General features: G+C 49.8%; 2 protein-coding genes across 3 annotated transcripts in view; one reads left to right on the forward strand and one right to left on the reverse strand.

The window, feature by feature from the left end:
• Nucleotides 1-826: 826 nt before the first annotated feature.
• CUNH3orf18 (chromosome unknown C3orf18 homolog) lies at nt 827-10943 on the reverse strand. The gene is made up of 5 exons (XM_057368012.1): nt 10811-10943; nt 7741-8135; nt 6387-6412; nt 4742-4871; nt 827-3497 (listed from the first exon to the last, which is right to left on the reverse strand). The coding sequence occupies exons 2-5, from the start codon at nt 7972-7974 to the stop codon at nt 3417-3419; spliced, it is 471 nt and encodes a 156-aa protein (XP_057223995.1). The 5' UTR covers nt 7975-8135; nt 10811-10943; the 3' UTR covers nt 827-3416.
• Nucleotides 10944-13977: 3034 nt separating this feature from the next.
• Nucleotides 13978-16000, forward strand: part of HEMK1 (HemK methyltransferase family member 1) — a 29420-nt gene continuing 27397 nt past the window's right edge. For both annotated transcript variants that reach the window (XM_057368013.1, XM_057368014.1), the window contains exons 1-3: nt 13978-14393; nt 14837-14928; nt 15884-15977. In XM_057368013.1, the coding sequence (XP_057223996.1) occupies nt 14133-14393; nt 14837-14928; nt 15884-15977 (447 nt within the window). In that variant the 5' untranslated portion in view covers nt 13978-14132. The remainder of the gene's footprint in view (nt 14394-14836; nt 14929-15883; nt 15978-16000) is intronic.

A 16000-nucleotide genomic window follows, 5' to 3' on the forward strand; every position in this document is an offset into this window, starting at 1 on the left:
TGTAGTTGAAACCCCAGTCCATAACTTCAGCTTCCATGTTTATGCAGAGACTTAAATGGAAGTCAATGGCTATGGAAGGTGGACAGAATTCCAGACATCTTCAGAGAGCTAGGACATCACACTGGATCCTTAGATTATCTTCTTTGAAATTATTAACACTTTTTGTTTCCCATATAGTTAATTACCTGTTCTGTGTAACCAGATCCTACCTCTWGGCAAATGCATGTCACGTGATTTTTAAGCTCAGGCAGTTTTGGTCTGACTTGGCCAAAAAAAGACATCAATACAGTTGGTTAAACCACCGGAGCTCAGTGAATTTATCTAGAAAAGTTTGGCAGTTTSTCAGAAATGGTTTTGGTGAAGGCATAGTTTGTTAGCAACTTGCAAATTAGTCTTGAAGTTTGTTTTCAATAAAGATATTAAACAAAAGCCCCTCAGGCTCCTGTTTTGCCTCCTCCTTGTGCAACACCCTCAGCACACATATGCACATTGCTGGACAAGGTGAGTGTCTCTTGACCTGGAGTCTGGGAGATTATAAACAAAGGATGAATTGCTATTTGTGTACTCGGGATGCCCAGGACTGGCAGCTGGAACCTCCTGTGCCCTCCTGACTTCTCCAGCAAGCCCTTCTGAAGACATCTCAATTTCTGTGCTGTAGAACACTAAATTTTTTACCCCCCCCACCCCCACCCCCCCCGAGCTTCTCCTTCCAAGTTTTTCACACTTAGTTCAGTTTTTGAAAGAGCAGGGGACCGCACACAAATTACCAGCAGATATTGGGGACACACTCCAGCAGTTTCTGTGAGACAATACAAATGACGGGGGCAAAAAGACAATCAAACTAGATTTTCATGTAAATAGTTTAATTATATTTCAATGCTTTAAAACAGAAACACTTGAATTAAATTACATCATAMTGCTTCTGCTAAATTATACATACACTTCAAAGAACTGTGAGAGGAGGTGCTATGGAACTAAAAGAATACTCCAGTATGAGCCCAGCAATTACCCCTAATATTCTTTTAGTCTTATCTGTACTTGTTTACTCTAAGGGCAGTCATCCCAGGACAAAGCCTACCCATCATAGAATAGTTCAAGAGAACTCCTCGGTAGTTGTTTGTTGTACAGGATTTATCTCAGTACTGACGTGCACCAAGGTGCAGTTTGCACCTGGACTGTTGGATGCACTGCTGGGCAGCTCCCCCTGCAGCACACAGAGCTGGGAGAAGGGCACACGGTGGGGTGAGACACTGAGGAAACTGCTCAGCTCCCACTTGCCTTTTGTTGAGTTTGAAACAGCCACTGAAGTTCCAATCYTAGGAGTTGTAGGGAAAATGCTGCMATTTGTGACAGCTGTGCCTCCCTGCTGCCACTTGCATCCCTGTGCTGCTGCAGAGCATGGAAAGCTGACAGGCAGTGATGTGCCAGCTGCTGAAGGGAGCACTTGGAGGAGATGGTGTGTGTTTGTGTGTGTAGGGATGTATTTGTCTCTCTGCTGCTCACTAGGGCTACATACAGACTCCAAATTCTAAGGACCTAATCTGCATTACACTGAGTATTTGTACCCATGCACCTTCCTTCCAGCAGCATCCCTGGGGCAAACAGCAGCAGCCTGGGAGTGCCTCCTGCCACATCTCCTGGCTMTGAGGGCCAGGCTGTTTTCCACACTCCCATTCCTAATATACTCCCAGAACACCCTAGTTCTAAAAAGACAGCTGGATACTGAAAAACTAAAGCAACTTAGCCTTGCAAAGCTGCCATGAGGGAATCATGTGTCAGCAGAAGAGAGCTRTAAGGAGCTGTGTGCTGCAGGGGTCAGTGGCATGTGCCCACAGAAGAGTCTGCATTTAATGAATATGGGAAAAACAATCACACTGGAGAAGAAAACAAAATATTTGGGAAGACAAAAACTGTCAGGTCCAAACTTGGAACAAAGCACAATACCTGAATTGCCACTCTGAAACATCCCCTTCCATAAAGCTTTATCTCTGCATCTACATTTTGGCTCRCCGTGATTCCCTTTTAACTGGTGCTGTGGATGGAATACAGTCTGATTGCCAAATGCCTGTACCACACAAAGATCAGGAGGTGATCAGTGCATGGCTGGGCACTGATGCTGGTCCCTGGCTGCTGTGCTGGTCTGCAGCACTTGGGGCTGGTGCCCACCAAAAGGTTTGCAGAGAACAGGTCCCCACACTGCACTGCCACGTGCCAATCTGGCCAGAGACCCCTTTGCACTCTCTTCCTCCTGCAGCCCTGAAGGATGCACAGGCAGAGAGATGCTTCAGGGCTACAGGGAAACTCCTGGCTTACCTGTCTAGTCCCACCTACCTGTTCCTAGCAGGTAACTCGAGCAGAGGCTAACGCAAAGCTCTGTGTTCCCTTCAGCAGGAAGAAGAGAAGGTTCTGACTGCAGCTCCTGGCAGGTAAGGAAGTACAAACCGGCTGTTAGTTGTCTCTGGAGGCAGACATTGGGCTGTTGAGCCAATATATGTTTTTCCTTTTTTAAAAGAAACTATTTCAAAGCTTAATCTTTTTTTTTTTTTCTGGATCACACAGCACTGTAGAAACTTCCCTGAGCCAAAACAGGAGGGGGTATGTGGTATTGGAACCCCAATTCTGCTCAACTCCTTTGTGGCCCAAGCACTGTTATTCCTAGCTCAGCAGCAGGGAATCACTAGCCAGACAGTGACAGTCCCTGCCTCTAGCTGTGTGAAGTCCCTTCTGTCTATACAGTGGCTCTAATTTGGGATATTCAGCCACTTCCTCAGTTWACAGGCCAAGTGTTCACCATTTCAGTTTTTAAAGCCAGTGAATTCCCTGTGCTTCAACACCACCTCGGTGCATGTTTATCAGCAGCCACACACTTGTGAAGGGATAACCCCATGGCTGTGTTTCCCTGGGTGGCCCAGCTCACCACTCAGCTGGGGCATCAGCTCTCCTGGCTTAAAGAAGCTTTGCCACCAGTCCCCTCCAGGGCCAGCCAGAGCTGTGGTCACTGCACAGAGATGCCCATCCATCACTTTCCCTGGGGCCTGGTCACACAAAGCCAATGGAGGTCTGTGAAATGCCCCTCTCTCCTTCCCTGACCCAGAGAGCACAGGCCTGTGCTCTGAAGGGTAATCTACACAAAGCAGGCACTGTTCCTAAGCACAGAGCTTGACAGGTGCTATCAGGCAGTGCCAGCCCAGAAATGAGCTCAGGACCTTTTAGTGGTAACAGACACACCAGAAAATCACCACTGCCCTTACAAAGGGTCTGCTTCCCAGAGTGATGGCACTTCTGTGCCCATTTATAACAAACCAACAGGTGACCAGCTGGGCTCAGTGGATCAGCCATGCTYGAGGGAAGTCACTGCTTTGGTTGGCTCCATCCTCCTGGTTCTCAGCAGGATGCCAGTGCAGAGCAGGTCCCGGTCATGCATTGATGGCGTTGGCCACGTCTGTGAACACGAGGCGGCTGGGTCTCTGCAGGGCTCCCTGACTGGGCAGCAGCACCTGCAGGGAGCAGGGACAGTGAGAGCCAGCACGGCTGCCTTGGCTCAGGGCTGTGCTTGGGCACGGCCTGCACACTTGGAACTGCATTCTCCCCTTCCAGGGTGGCTGCCTGGCTAACAAGGCATTAACAAGGCTGTGACAGRAAAATACAACAGGCTGGAGAGTAAGTCAGCACATCCATGCCAGTTTAAAATCCCCACATCATTGGATTACTGAGTCTCACTATTTATATAYACAAGGCAGCATGAAAAGGCTTGAGATATCAAGAAGGCCTGGAAATGTGCCATTGCCTTAATTTGAGCTGTTGTTTCAGACTCTCCCTCTCCTTTTACATTAAATCTCTAAACTCTTGTACTTTCCAAGCATTAGCAAGAGGGATCTGAGATAYCCTGCTGGCCAGTCCCTTGAGAGGACAGATCTGGTTTTACTGTGCTGAAGTCAACTCTGGCCTTACAATTTCCCCATTTAATACCTCCAGCAAAATCCCCTATGTGGACTCATAGAGGGATCTGATGTTTCCTTAGTATATGCTACTCAGAGGACAGGATCCTTTGCTTTTATACACCACCTTTCTTGCTTTTCTAAACTAGTATATGGCATATGTGGCATATTCCAACATGTCTCCTTTATGCTCTTTAGCAGTTGAGAATGTCTCGAGGTAAGTATTTTATAATTACAATTGTATTTATTATCTCTTCCTTACCTTTCTACCCACACCAAGCTTGCTATAGATTATCTGAAGGTGTAAGTGTGTGAAAACTGGGAATTGTTTGGGAGAACTCCTGCTTCTGGACAGGAAAAGCAGGGGATGRCACGGGCCACATAAAGCAGCTGGAATTCATGAAATGAGATGTCTACTCTAGGGATAGGCTGTGTCACTGGGTAAGAAACATACCTGTTCCACCCATCCCTGCTGGCTCTCTGTTAAAAAGGCTTTTTGTGTGGTGGTGGTGACAAAGAGAATGGAAAATCCTGTGAAGCTGGACCCAGACAGTGGTGAGAAGCCCTTCTTTCCTATTTCTCCTACCCCCTGTTACACTGGGAAGCACAGAGCCTCTTGTCAAAGACCTGCCTGACTCCTCAATCCACTCYAAAATGCTGAAGTCCCTATCTCCCGGGCTGGCAGAGATGGGGAAGTCCTCCAGAGGTCTTATGTGGTTTCCCTACCCTGCAGCCCTACAAATCTCCTCAGCCCTGTCACAAAAGCAGTGCAGGTAGTGACACTGGTGGTGGTTGCTGCTTACCTTGCTCTGCGATGCCTGGGAAGATGCTGCATCTCTCCCATGTTCCAGCAGCTCCTGCTCCAGCTCATCCTGCTCCTCGGTGGGATCAAAGTTGTACATGGGCATGAGCTGGTGCCGTAGCTTCTCCAACCTGCCCATGGGAGGGGAGGAAAGGCTTGGTTGAGAAGGACAGACTCRGGCTTCTTCCCCACCCGCTGCTGAGGCTTTCTGCAGGCTGCCTCTCCTGCTGCACAGGGATTCTGCTCCTGTGGCTCTTGCTGGATGAGGGCAAGAACTTATYACACACAGCTGGCAGGAGTGGAAGACACCCAGAGAGCAGTTACAGGGATTAGCTGCCATCACTAATCAGTGTTGGCAGGCATTTACACGCAGAGGAATCAGGATTTAAGTTCCTGCAGACCTTAAAAGATTAGGCTTTGTGTGGAGGGACAGAAGAACAGTGGAACATACTGGCTGGGCATTTTGTGACTTCTTCCCCTGTCCCTCTGCCCACACCAGCCCATCCTGCCATGTCACAGTCTGCCAGCAGCAGTTCACTTCAAGCTCCAGTAGCTGGAAAGTACTGTAACTCTAGGGCTGAATTACTTAAACAGAAAATAATGAACACTAACTAGGAAAGAGAGAGATTCTCACAGGGGGCTGATGCCTGTGGACAGACTGTTCTTACTCTTGTATCATTGCTCCAAGAGACAGAGCTATGAATTATTACTCAAGGGGTCTCCTCAGACATAGATGATGGATGGGTGGCTCTTAGGAAAACACTGAGCCCAGCCTTAGGCTAMAGCTGAGTTTTGGAGGGCGATAGAAGGAAACACACAAGCAGTTACTGGCAGTGTCACCACAAATATCTATTTTGGCAAGTGTTAGGATGACACAATCTTCCCCTGCTTCTCTATGGATCTGCCAGCACCACTATTATCTCCAGCAGTGCAATTTTCACAGGCCAAGCATTGACTGCTCCTGTGGTAGCACCCAGAACTGGGCTTTGGGGTCAGGCTTAGAAATTTTACAGTGGGCAGCAGCACYTTCTGAAAGTGCCAGGCCTGGCCCAAGCAGTCAGGTAGGGAGGAGGCACCACAGCTGATGGATCTTCACCTCACCCTGCTGTGAGATGGAAGAATCAAGGTGTGTTTCTCCCTGTGTGCTGCTCTCCTCTCTATTTTCAGCCAGGAGCTTAGCAAGGAAATTAAGCATTAACTCTTGGGCTGAGGCTGCATCTCTGCACTGTGCTGCTGCCAGTTGTTCTCACTGCCTGGGCTGCTGGAAAACATAGAAACGTGGGAATGGCTWTGAAACTGAGATCCACACCTTTCATGATGGAGTTCCCAGCTTCTTTATACATCAGTAACCTTTCTGTTTTGGTGCATCTCARCATCTCATAGGTGAAGTATGATCAGTTTGCAGATCCCTGATCTCCTCCTCTCAGTCTTATTTTCCTTCCAAAGCCCTGCAGGAGTCTTTGACACTCTGGTGTCAGAGGTGGGCCAGTGCCAGGAGTTGCAGTGTCCCTGCCTCAGTCATTCACAGCTGCTCCCTGCAGCCTTGTTCTCACACAGCCATTGCTCACACTCTCCYCATCTCCTTCCAAGCTCACTCTGTGTTTTGAAGCACTGAGTTCCCYTCAGCCAACAACAGGATTACTTACCTCTTCCTCTTCCTGATATACAGAACCTGAAGGAGAAAGAGAACCATYATTACAGCAGTCCCAGTAGGATGGGGAACAGCTAAGAAGGGAAATTGTGGGCACACAGAAAATAGGTAGAGAAGGYTGGTGTCACTGTGCACCAAAGTGGGAGAAGGGAGAAGTGACAATGAAAATGCTATTTCATATGCATCAGTTTAAGCTTGGCAGCACACCATGTCTGGAAGTGCTAGGTGGCCTGTTATTAGGTATGTTAGTAGGAGTAAGAGTATTAGGTGCATTATCTAGTGTAGCTCAGYGCATTTCTGTGGCTGCAGGACGTAGTTGCAATGGAAGAGTGGATGGAAAAGGTTCCCTTTGTGGTTTCCATGAGTAAATTTCCTACAGTGCAGAAGTGCTGCTACCCCCTCCCCAGTACAAAGGGAAGAAGCAAAGAGGTAGGGCATGCTCAGGGACTTGCCTCTGTCAGCCTGTGCTGGGAAGAAAGGGAGGCTTTGGGCCTCCACAGCCTTGTTCTGAGAACTACCAACGCTGGATGTTGCTCTTGGGAACTTTTGACCGTTTCCAGGTTTTCTTAAGGGCTTTTGGAAAAACTCCTCCTGGGGCCTGCAATGAAATTTTGCAGTAGGCTCCTCTGATGGCTGTATTARTGAAGCCCTTCCTCATATGAGGAATGGGAGCTTGCTGCTACCTTCTGTTCTCTGTTGGCAGGGAAACTATCTGGTTATATAATGAGAGCTGGAGCCCTTGCACTGCCCGTGCTGGGCCCAGAATTAGAGTTTCTGAAAGCTTCTGCCCACAGCATTAATGGCAAGGTTAGTGACACACCAAACCCTYAAGGACTGATACCCAGCAAAAAGCAGAGCCTTGGAAATCCAGTCCAGGGCAGGTCTTGCTGAGATGGATTCTGACCACTTTAGTTCAAAAAGAATTACCCCACATCCACAGGGGAGACTAACATGGTTTCAACAGTCTGCCTGAGAAGTTAATGTGGATGAACTTTCTTGTGGAGCCCRAGAGAAGGTTTAAATCAATGCAGCTGTTCCAGGTAACAAATTAGAACGGAATCTGTTTTGTTTTCTTTTAACTGAACTCYCTCTTGCTATTAAAAACAAACACTGATACTACATATCACTGCTCCTAGGCCTCCTGAGCATCCCAGTCAGGGAGACTGCAGAAATACTGGAGCCCTGGATGAAAGCCTTAAAAAGAAAGGAATCTCAGGAACTATTAGCTCCCAGCAGTTCTGGGTGAGACTTTAATAGAATGCAAATAMATTGTTCAATGCAAGTCTGTCCTAGAACCCCTTAGCATGCTCCACCCTCTAAAGACAGAAATTTTAGCTGGGCTCTCTTACCATYGCTACAGCCAGGCCAATCACAGTAATGATCCCAAGGGAGAGCAGCATGGTGCTCATGCCTGGTCCAGTGCTGGCCACATCTGGCATTTTGGTGCTGTTGAAACTGGTTGTCTCAGGGCTTATGGTGGCTGTTTCTGGTACAGTCACATCCAGAGCTGTCCCTGGCTCTGGCTTGGCTGTGCTGGGGGTGCTGTGATTCAAATCATGCACAGAGGGTGTGCTGTAACTCATCCTGACAGCTCTTGGTAGCTCGTGTTTCCAAGCTGTTGTCCTCTCCCATCAGCTACAGAAGCGCAGAGCTGCCCTTCCCATCAGGGGCCCTCATGTGAGACCTCTCCTGCAGCATCACCACTGATGGTTTTCTTCAGGGTAGGAACCACACTGGACTCTGCCTAGAGGAGAATGACAACAAATGAACAGTGCAGAACTCTTGGAGACAGGCACAACCTTTCCCACAGTTCCCCAATTCACCAGTGCAGTTTTTGAATGCCCACTCAAAATAAGAAAAAGGTTTTCTGGGGGTACTGAGGAGCCCCTGCAGTCATGCCTGATTCAGTTCAAGTCAATGCTAAACCTCTCTCACTGCTTCAGCTCTGCCTACTTGTAGTCACTTGGAGATCAGTAACAGGCATCCATACTTGAGGATGCTTTTATTGACTCCAAAGCAGGAGCTCCCTGTTGTGATAGTCACTGTTGACTGGTACAGTTCCTGTACTATTCCCTGCCCCACTGCTACTCATCTTGTGTGCTCTGGAAAGGATGGGTTGCACCAGTCCTCCATCTAAAGRCACTTGAGTATTTCTCAATCCCTTGTGAAAGCACCCACTCAAGCTTAGTCATGCACTGGTAATTATCAATATTAATTTTAAAATTAGTCCAATTTTGGATTGGAGTTGTGAAATTTGATAGATCTGYTCATGCTGAGAAAATGAAAGGCTTTAATTGCTTCATACTTCTATTGTGCAAATGAGATCAAGAGTTGCAAAACACCATGGGATGAGCCTATGTGAAGTATTTGCACACTTTGTTTATAAAAGCACTGTATGTAACTTCAGTTCATCAGCTGCTTCCCTGAAAATGCAGCTACCTTTGGGGATGAGCTGACTTGATAACTATTGTAGCAGTTCTCTGGTAATTTCCCCACAGTTTAGCAGACATTACATCTCCATCCCCGCTGCATTCCAGCCCAGAGGGGTTAATGAGTTCTCAATAGAAAAATATGTGCCTACAAAGAGAAATGAGCCATTGTTCTCTGCACTCTGTTCTGTTCCAGGCAAGGTTACTGAGCAGTTCCCATACTGTGATGCCTTACTGCTGTCCACAACTGCATTAAGCAGTGTGATCAACATCTGTCACTAACAGCTGGAGAAGGGAATCCACCCCAGGCAAGCAGCACCAGGCTGTCCTGTGGTCAGTCAGCAGCTGGAGCAGTCACTTTGACTTGTCCTGATCTCCCTGARCAGGTAAATGCCTTGCCACACATGCAGGGTCTGTCTCAGTTCCCTGGAAACAACTYCGAGAAGCAAAGGGGAATTCTGAAGTGCCTGTGAGTTTGTGGGAGCTGTCAAACTGCCAAGAGTTTCCACAGAAATGTGAGTAATTACAGTTCTGGTCTGGTCCCTCCTAACATCACGCTGGGTCACAAATTCATTGCAGCTGAAGGGGACCATGTCCTTCAGTGACCACCCAACCATGCACTCCTGCTTAAACCATGGGGCACAGGGACTTCCCCAGCCATTACTGACCACAGCAGAGCTCAGGGGTAGGGGACACTTGGGCACACAGATGGCAAATTTGGAATCAGTGTCACAACTGCAGCAGCAGCAGCTACAGCCCAGCAGGGAAAGGGAAGGAATTATTGAGCAGATCGAGCGGGTGCTCAGGCAGAATCCATCAATTTGTGCTATTCAGGAAGACTTTCCACAATGATTATATCCATTTTTAAAAAGCCAYTACCAAGGAAAGAAAAAGTGGAAAAAGAGCTTAAACTGAAGCAGGCCCAAGGGCTTTGCAGAGTATGGCTCTAGATCTTGAACAGCTCCCGAATTTTGGAAGATTTGGTTAGGCCTTCRGCTGAATGTGGTGTCAGTTTTGGAAAACCAAAGAAGTTAGGCTGGGTTAAAATGAGCCAGCTGAAAATCTGGTCTAGGGAGAATGGGGGCCCCTGTTTTTGCTTTTGGGGTCCTGTTTATGCTAAATGATCCCCATGCCCACAGACMTAGCTCTAAAAGCAGTCCTGTGTGAAAGGTTTCTGACCTGGCTCAGACAACCACGTCCAGGTTCAGATAGAGCTGTTTTGCTCCCCAGTTCCTCCTGGTCCAGGCTGCAGATGAACAGTGCAAGGATGGCCCAGGGTCCACAGCTTACATGGGAGAGCTGGGAGTGGATCATCCTTCCTTTCCCAGATGATATCCTGGTGCTGGAAGTTTGATCTGCAGGCTGGGCACACTCCAAATCTCTGATGGCAGCTGTAGGGYCCAGGGACAGCTACTACCTATCACTGGCAAGTTCCAGCACAGTCCATGCACAAATAGAACAGAAAAGGAACCAGAYTCTCAGCTGCTGCCAGCTGGCATTGCTCCATTGCCTGCACCAAGAGAGCTCCTCACACAGCCAGGACTGCTCTGTGCTGGGCTCCMCTGGGTCTGGGAACAAGAAGAACGCATTTCTCTCTTAAGCCAGCATTTCCAAACTGATCTCTGATAGGTGCTGCTCACTTCCMAGATGCAGAAAATTGTTTTGGGCACCACTTTGAGCCTTTTCTGAGTCTTGGTCTTAATCTCTCTATGCTGCTGTTTCATTTTGGGTGTGACAGGAACAGATTTGTGTCACAGGGATGAACATGACTCAGGGGGTCTCTGAGTGAAGAGTAATAACCACTATATTTTCTGCACTACTTTGCCAAGATGAAGTATGTCTTAAATTCAGCAATGCAAGCTGAATGCTATGTTGCTGCTGGCATCGGGATGTGCTTTCCCAGTTGGGTGAACTTTTGGCTTCCCCCACCTTTGCTCCAGAGCTGACCAGGCTCCAGGGCAGGGGAGCAGGCAGGGGGGGCAGTACCGACCGTGTGTGTCCGCTGTCCCGGAGCTCTACAGCCGCTACCCTTCCGCTGTCCGAGACGGGYACGGTCCCATCCACCCTGGCCCAAGCGCGGGGCCCCTCCCCAGTCATGTCACCGGTGCTCTGACCCCGCGCTGACAGACCCTGGAACAGCAGCGACCACCCTGTCCCTGTGCGGGCAGTGCCACCCCACCGCTTGCCCGGGGGCTCCATCCCTGCCCAAGTCCCTCCTGCCCTATCCCGAGGAGAAGTTTCCAGGCGGATAACGGTTTACAGGGCCCTTCCCGATGCCCAGGCGGCGCCGGCTCAGCCGCGGGCTCGCACCAAGCTCCCCGCGCCGCTGTCGCCGCTCCGCCGGGCCCGCTCGGTACACAGCCGGGGGCCGGGCCGCGCCTCACGGCTCCGCGCGCACCGCTGCTGGCCCCGCCCCCCGCGCGGCGACCTACGCCATTGGCCGGTGCCCGGGGAGCTCGGCTCGCGATTGGTCGGCGTGGCTGTCAGTCATGCGCGCGGCGGCGGCGGGTCGGCGGTGCGCTCGGGGAGCGGCGGGAACGGATCAGCTGCGCGGCTCCTGCTTCAAGGCCCTGCGGCGGGACGGGAGGCGGCTGCCTCCTGCTCCGGTCCCCGAGGCAGCCGGCTGTGCCTCCTGCTCCGCTGGGAGGTGGCTGTGCTCTCGGCCCCCGAGGGAGCCGGCTGTACCCTGTGCCTCCGGCTCCGCTGGGAGCTGGCTGTGAGGCCGTGAGGTGAGGCGTCGCTGTGCGCGCGCTCGCCTCAGAGCAGCCCCGGGCCCTCAGGCGGAGCGACCCGCCAGCCGTGCTCAGGGTGTTACGTGAGCAGGGAAGGCCGMGAGGCTGGAAGAGGAGCCGGGCTCCGATCCCGCCGGTGCTCATGGGCTCGTTCACCTTCGTGGGTTGGCAGCTCCTGGCTGCCTTCCCTGATGTGGCCGCGGGGCCGGCTCAGCCGACCACTGACCTGCAGCCGCAATAGGACACGGACAGTGCGAGCTCCAGCCCTTACTCAAGCCTGAGAAGGGCGGGGCCGAGAGTGCGAGTGGCCGGGCCTTTCCACAGCCACCTCTGCACKTGTGAGGCTACAGGGAGTGAGGGAGCTGGGGCTGACAGGACCGAACCACGGAACTGCAGGGGGAAGGAAAATCTGTTCTTTACCTATGTTCAGGGAGCTATTTGTATCAAGAAACAGCATGTATCAGTAGCTCGAGAGCTACTTAAGAGAGACAAGGAGCCACTGGAGAGGGCCCAGCAGAGGGCAGCAAAGATTATGAAGGTCCTGGAGTATCTGTCTTAGACTGAAAGAGTTKGRTCTGTTTAGTTCAGAGAAGAGAAAAGCGAGAGGGTGTTGCATTAGCACATTAATRTCAATATCTCAGAGGAGGTTGTCAAGAGGATGGTGTCCRGCARCAGGATGAGGAGTAATGGCCATAAAGTAAAATACACGAAGTTTAGCCTCAACTTTAGAAAGAACTTTACATTGAGGGTGGCAGTGCACTGGAATAGGCTGCTYAAGAGGGTCATGGAGTCTCCCTCTCTGGAGACATTCCAAACCCACGTGGCCCAATTCCTGTGTCACCTGCATTAATTGGAAAGCTGGACTGAATGGTCTCCAAAGGTCTCTTCTAACCCCAACACTTCTGTGATTCTGTGTAAATTCTTCCAGTCATGGTCAATTAAGATTTTCTCTTCCTCCCTAACAATACTAATGGTTGTTAATGTTTTATTCTTTGAGTGTTTCTCTTGCGGCAGTAAGTAGGGCTGTGGAGKGAGAAGCTTCCCAAATAAATACTGTAGCTGACAGACTTAACATAAAGGCAAATTTTCCAGGAGCTGTTTGTCTCTCTGCTGAGAGTAATGGAGGTGGTAGGAAGGGAGTTCTTGGGGCTTAGAGCAYCCGTCCCTTTGCCAAGAGGTAGCAGGTAAGACAATCCAGAGATCTTTGGTGCAGGGTATTCCTTCTGCTGCTTCCCTGAGCTGTRTTTTATTTGATTTTATGAAGGAGGRCAGTGGAGGTCTGACTGTTCCAGGGTTTCCCTGTGCAGCAGGAGCAGGGCTGCTGCAGGACTGTAGTGCCAGTGTGCCAAGCTGGAGCTGAGCTGGTCTCCCTGGCTCTCGCTGCTGCCTGGGAGACTGGCTTTAGCATTCCAAAAGGGCAGCTGCCAGCTGCCTTACTTGTTTGTGTGGTGATTTTCTGGAGAAATTAGCGTAGAGGAGGTTGTGGCCTCTCAGAGACAGTGTTGAAAAGCAACCATCAATAAAGAAATGGGAATGGGTGCTCAGGGAAACCCATAGTTGCTCCAGGGACTGTGAGTCAGAAAGGAGATGGGCCCTCATTTCCGATGCATCRCAGCAGGAAAATGTGGTTGTTGTTCTGTTTGTCTCGCACAGTTCCAAGTGTGATATGCAGCAGCTGTTTTGCAAAATTTCATTTCCTTTGTCTCCTGCACTCATCTTGTTTGTTTTTATTCTCTGTCTGGCTCTGCCTCTTCTCTCCTTTAAGAGACTGATTTCCCTCTGGCAGGGTCAGCACTTTGTGGCTTTCCCATCTTCCAAGTGTTCCCTCTAGTTGTGAGGTTTTCTCCTTCCTCTGCTCTTGGCAGCTCAGCTCTGGCTCTGTGACCCCTTGTTTGCCCTCTGGGGGTGGTGACAATGTGGAAGAGCCTTGATCCATGAAGTCCAGCTCTTCTGTGAGCATCCCTGCTAACCTAGCATTTGTAGTTTATGATCAGAGAGAGGGATAAAAAAATAATCTAGGAGAGACTGAAAGTCTTCCTGCAGAAAACCAGGGTGACCCACCTGTGGGGTGGAGAGCCAAGGGCTGGAGCTGAAGGTCGATGTGCCAGTAGCTTTCTGGACAAAGGACAGGCAGGAGTGCTGTGCCTTGTGTAGGCACCTCACTTCTGCCCTGCCATGGGCATGGACTGGCCTCTGACCCCTGGAGATGGGCAGCKCTGGGAAGGAGGGGATTGCMGTGGCTGAGCTGGGTAGCTGTCACRAGCCTTTTCTGGGGGTAGTCTTTGGTTACTTGTAGGGTGTCAGTAACWGTGTTTGTGCTTGTAGGCTGGGATTAGGGTAAGTGGTCTGCATTCTGTCACGAATGAGAACGTGATTTTTTAGCCTGAGTGATTCAGGCTGTTCTCTTGCCTTGTTTTCTAGCCTAGAAGAGCTGCAAATGGTGCCCTGAGGAGAACCCAGTGACTGTGGTCCGCTGGTGCTTAGYCACAGTGACTTGTGGTACCCACAGGTGAATCTCAGCACTGACACATCAGTAGGTGGCAACAAGAAACACGTGTGGAAGCCAGAGACTTTGCCACAATGAGATGCCTCACCCATCCACTGCTCAGGAAGTTGCTGAGTCCCTCACTTCAGTGTATGGCAGGGCGACTGAGTCCAAGTAAAGATGCTGTTCTCAGCTCAAAGCACTTGTCTCTGAGGCAGAACTGCTGTGCAAGACCTGAGCTCGTGACTGCCACYGATATGGTCAACTACTGGCAGAAGATGTTTGAGACAAATGGGATCCCTGAAGCACGAGAATCCAGTCAATATATTGTGTCATTTGTCCTGGGAGCCAAAACAGTTAAGTAACAAGAAAATAATACAGTCTGTGCATGCTTTTCACTTTTTCAATTTGATTGAATCTCTTACCTTGTATCTCACAGGGAGTAGAAGAACTTATTCTCTCTTAGGTGGCACAGAGGGTGAGGTGTAATTTATTATTGCAAGTAGAACACCCAGTCTCTTAATTGTTCTCCTTTGCAGATTGAAGTGTAACATAAACACCCATCCTGAATTACCTGATGAAGTGATTCTTAATTTTACTTATTCTTGTGACACCCAAAAAGTAGCAGAACAGTTTTTTTCTAAACATGYAGATAGTTTCTTCTGATCACTTTCCAGCAGTCCCAGGCAATTGTGTTTGTCAGCATCCTGTGTCACCCTGGAGGATGCCCTTGGCAGGGTGGCACAGGACACCCCAGTGGCACAAGTAGTGGCAGGTTTTAAWGTGACTTGGTCTTCAGTTTCAGAGCCTGGATTCCAAAAGCCTCCACACTCCCCTTACAGCAGTGCAGCAGGAGCAAATCCAGCAGCTGAGCAACAAACGGCTACAGAGGTAGGAGCATCCTCTCACCCTTGTTCATGTGGAGGGCTTTCCTTCAACWCAAAAGCAGCCACGAGAGTGGCAGCAGAGAGAAGGCAGCTCAGATGTCACGTAACTGAGTTGTGTTGGTCTCTCATGGTGATTCAAATGAGAGGCACAATTTGTCCAGCCACTGTCCAACTGGTCAGGACCCAGCCTGTAGAGGTTCATGGGATTATTCCTCCCCAGTTTACATGGTTTCATATTACTTCTTGCTGAATTTTATTCCTGGCAACCCCTTTCTCCAGAGGTCTCTCTGTAACGTTGCACACCCATCTGGTCTGTTAACTACTCCCAATTCTCTGTCACTGCAGGCATGCCAAGGGTGCTCTCTCTTCCTTCACCCAGTTCATTAAGGTGTTGTGGGATATTGATTCTGGGGTATTCCACTAGTGATCAACCTTCAGCAGGCCTTGTCCTGCTGAAATCAGCCCTCCAGGCCTGATGGTTCAGTCAGTTTTCAGTCCACCTCATTTACCCAGTCTGTCCTTCATCAGCTTGTATATGAGGATGTTATGGGAGAAACGTCAGAACCCTTGGGAAAGTCAAGATGTGGTTTTGATGCACTGAGCAGGTCATTGTGTCATGGGTAACTACCACTCAGGAATGATTTCCCCTTTGWAAATCCATGCTGACTACTCCCAGTTACCTTCCTGCACTTGGCATATTGGAACACAGCTTGTAGGACTGTGTTCCATCACTTTACCCAGTACTGAGGTGAGGCTGACCAAACTGWAGTTTCCAATTCCCGTACTTGATAAACTCAGCTGTGGGAAGGGAGCTCCCTCAGCCTCAGCGTGCACATGCTCATTGCAAATGCAGTTGCTGGCCCTCAGCAGGGGATGTGGTTAGCAGTGAGGTAAGCATGGCACTCCTCTGGATCACCGAGTCAGTCCCAAAGCGTTCACACTCCTTTTCCSTGACGCAGGATGCCAGTGCAGTATGTACTTGGAGAGTGGGACTTCCAGGACCTGACCCTGAAGATGAGACCCCCGGTATTTATTCCACGGCCTGARACAGAGGTATGAATGTGGGGAATGTAGTG

The sequence above is a fragment of the Malurus melanocephalus genome, unplaced genomic scaffold (assembly GCF_030028575.1).
Source record: "Malurus melanocephalus ecotype Western Australia unplaced genomic scaffold, MMel_1.1 scaffold_87, whole genome shotgun sequence".
Classification (NCBI taxonomy): domain Eukaryota; kingdom Metazoa; phylum Chordata; class Aves; order Passeriformes; family Maluridae; genus Malurus; species Malurus melanocephalus.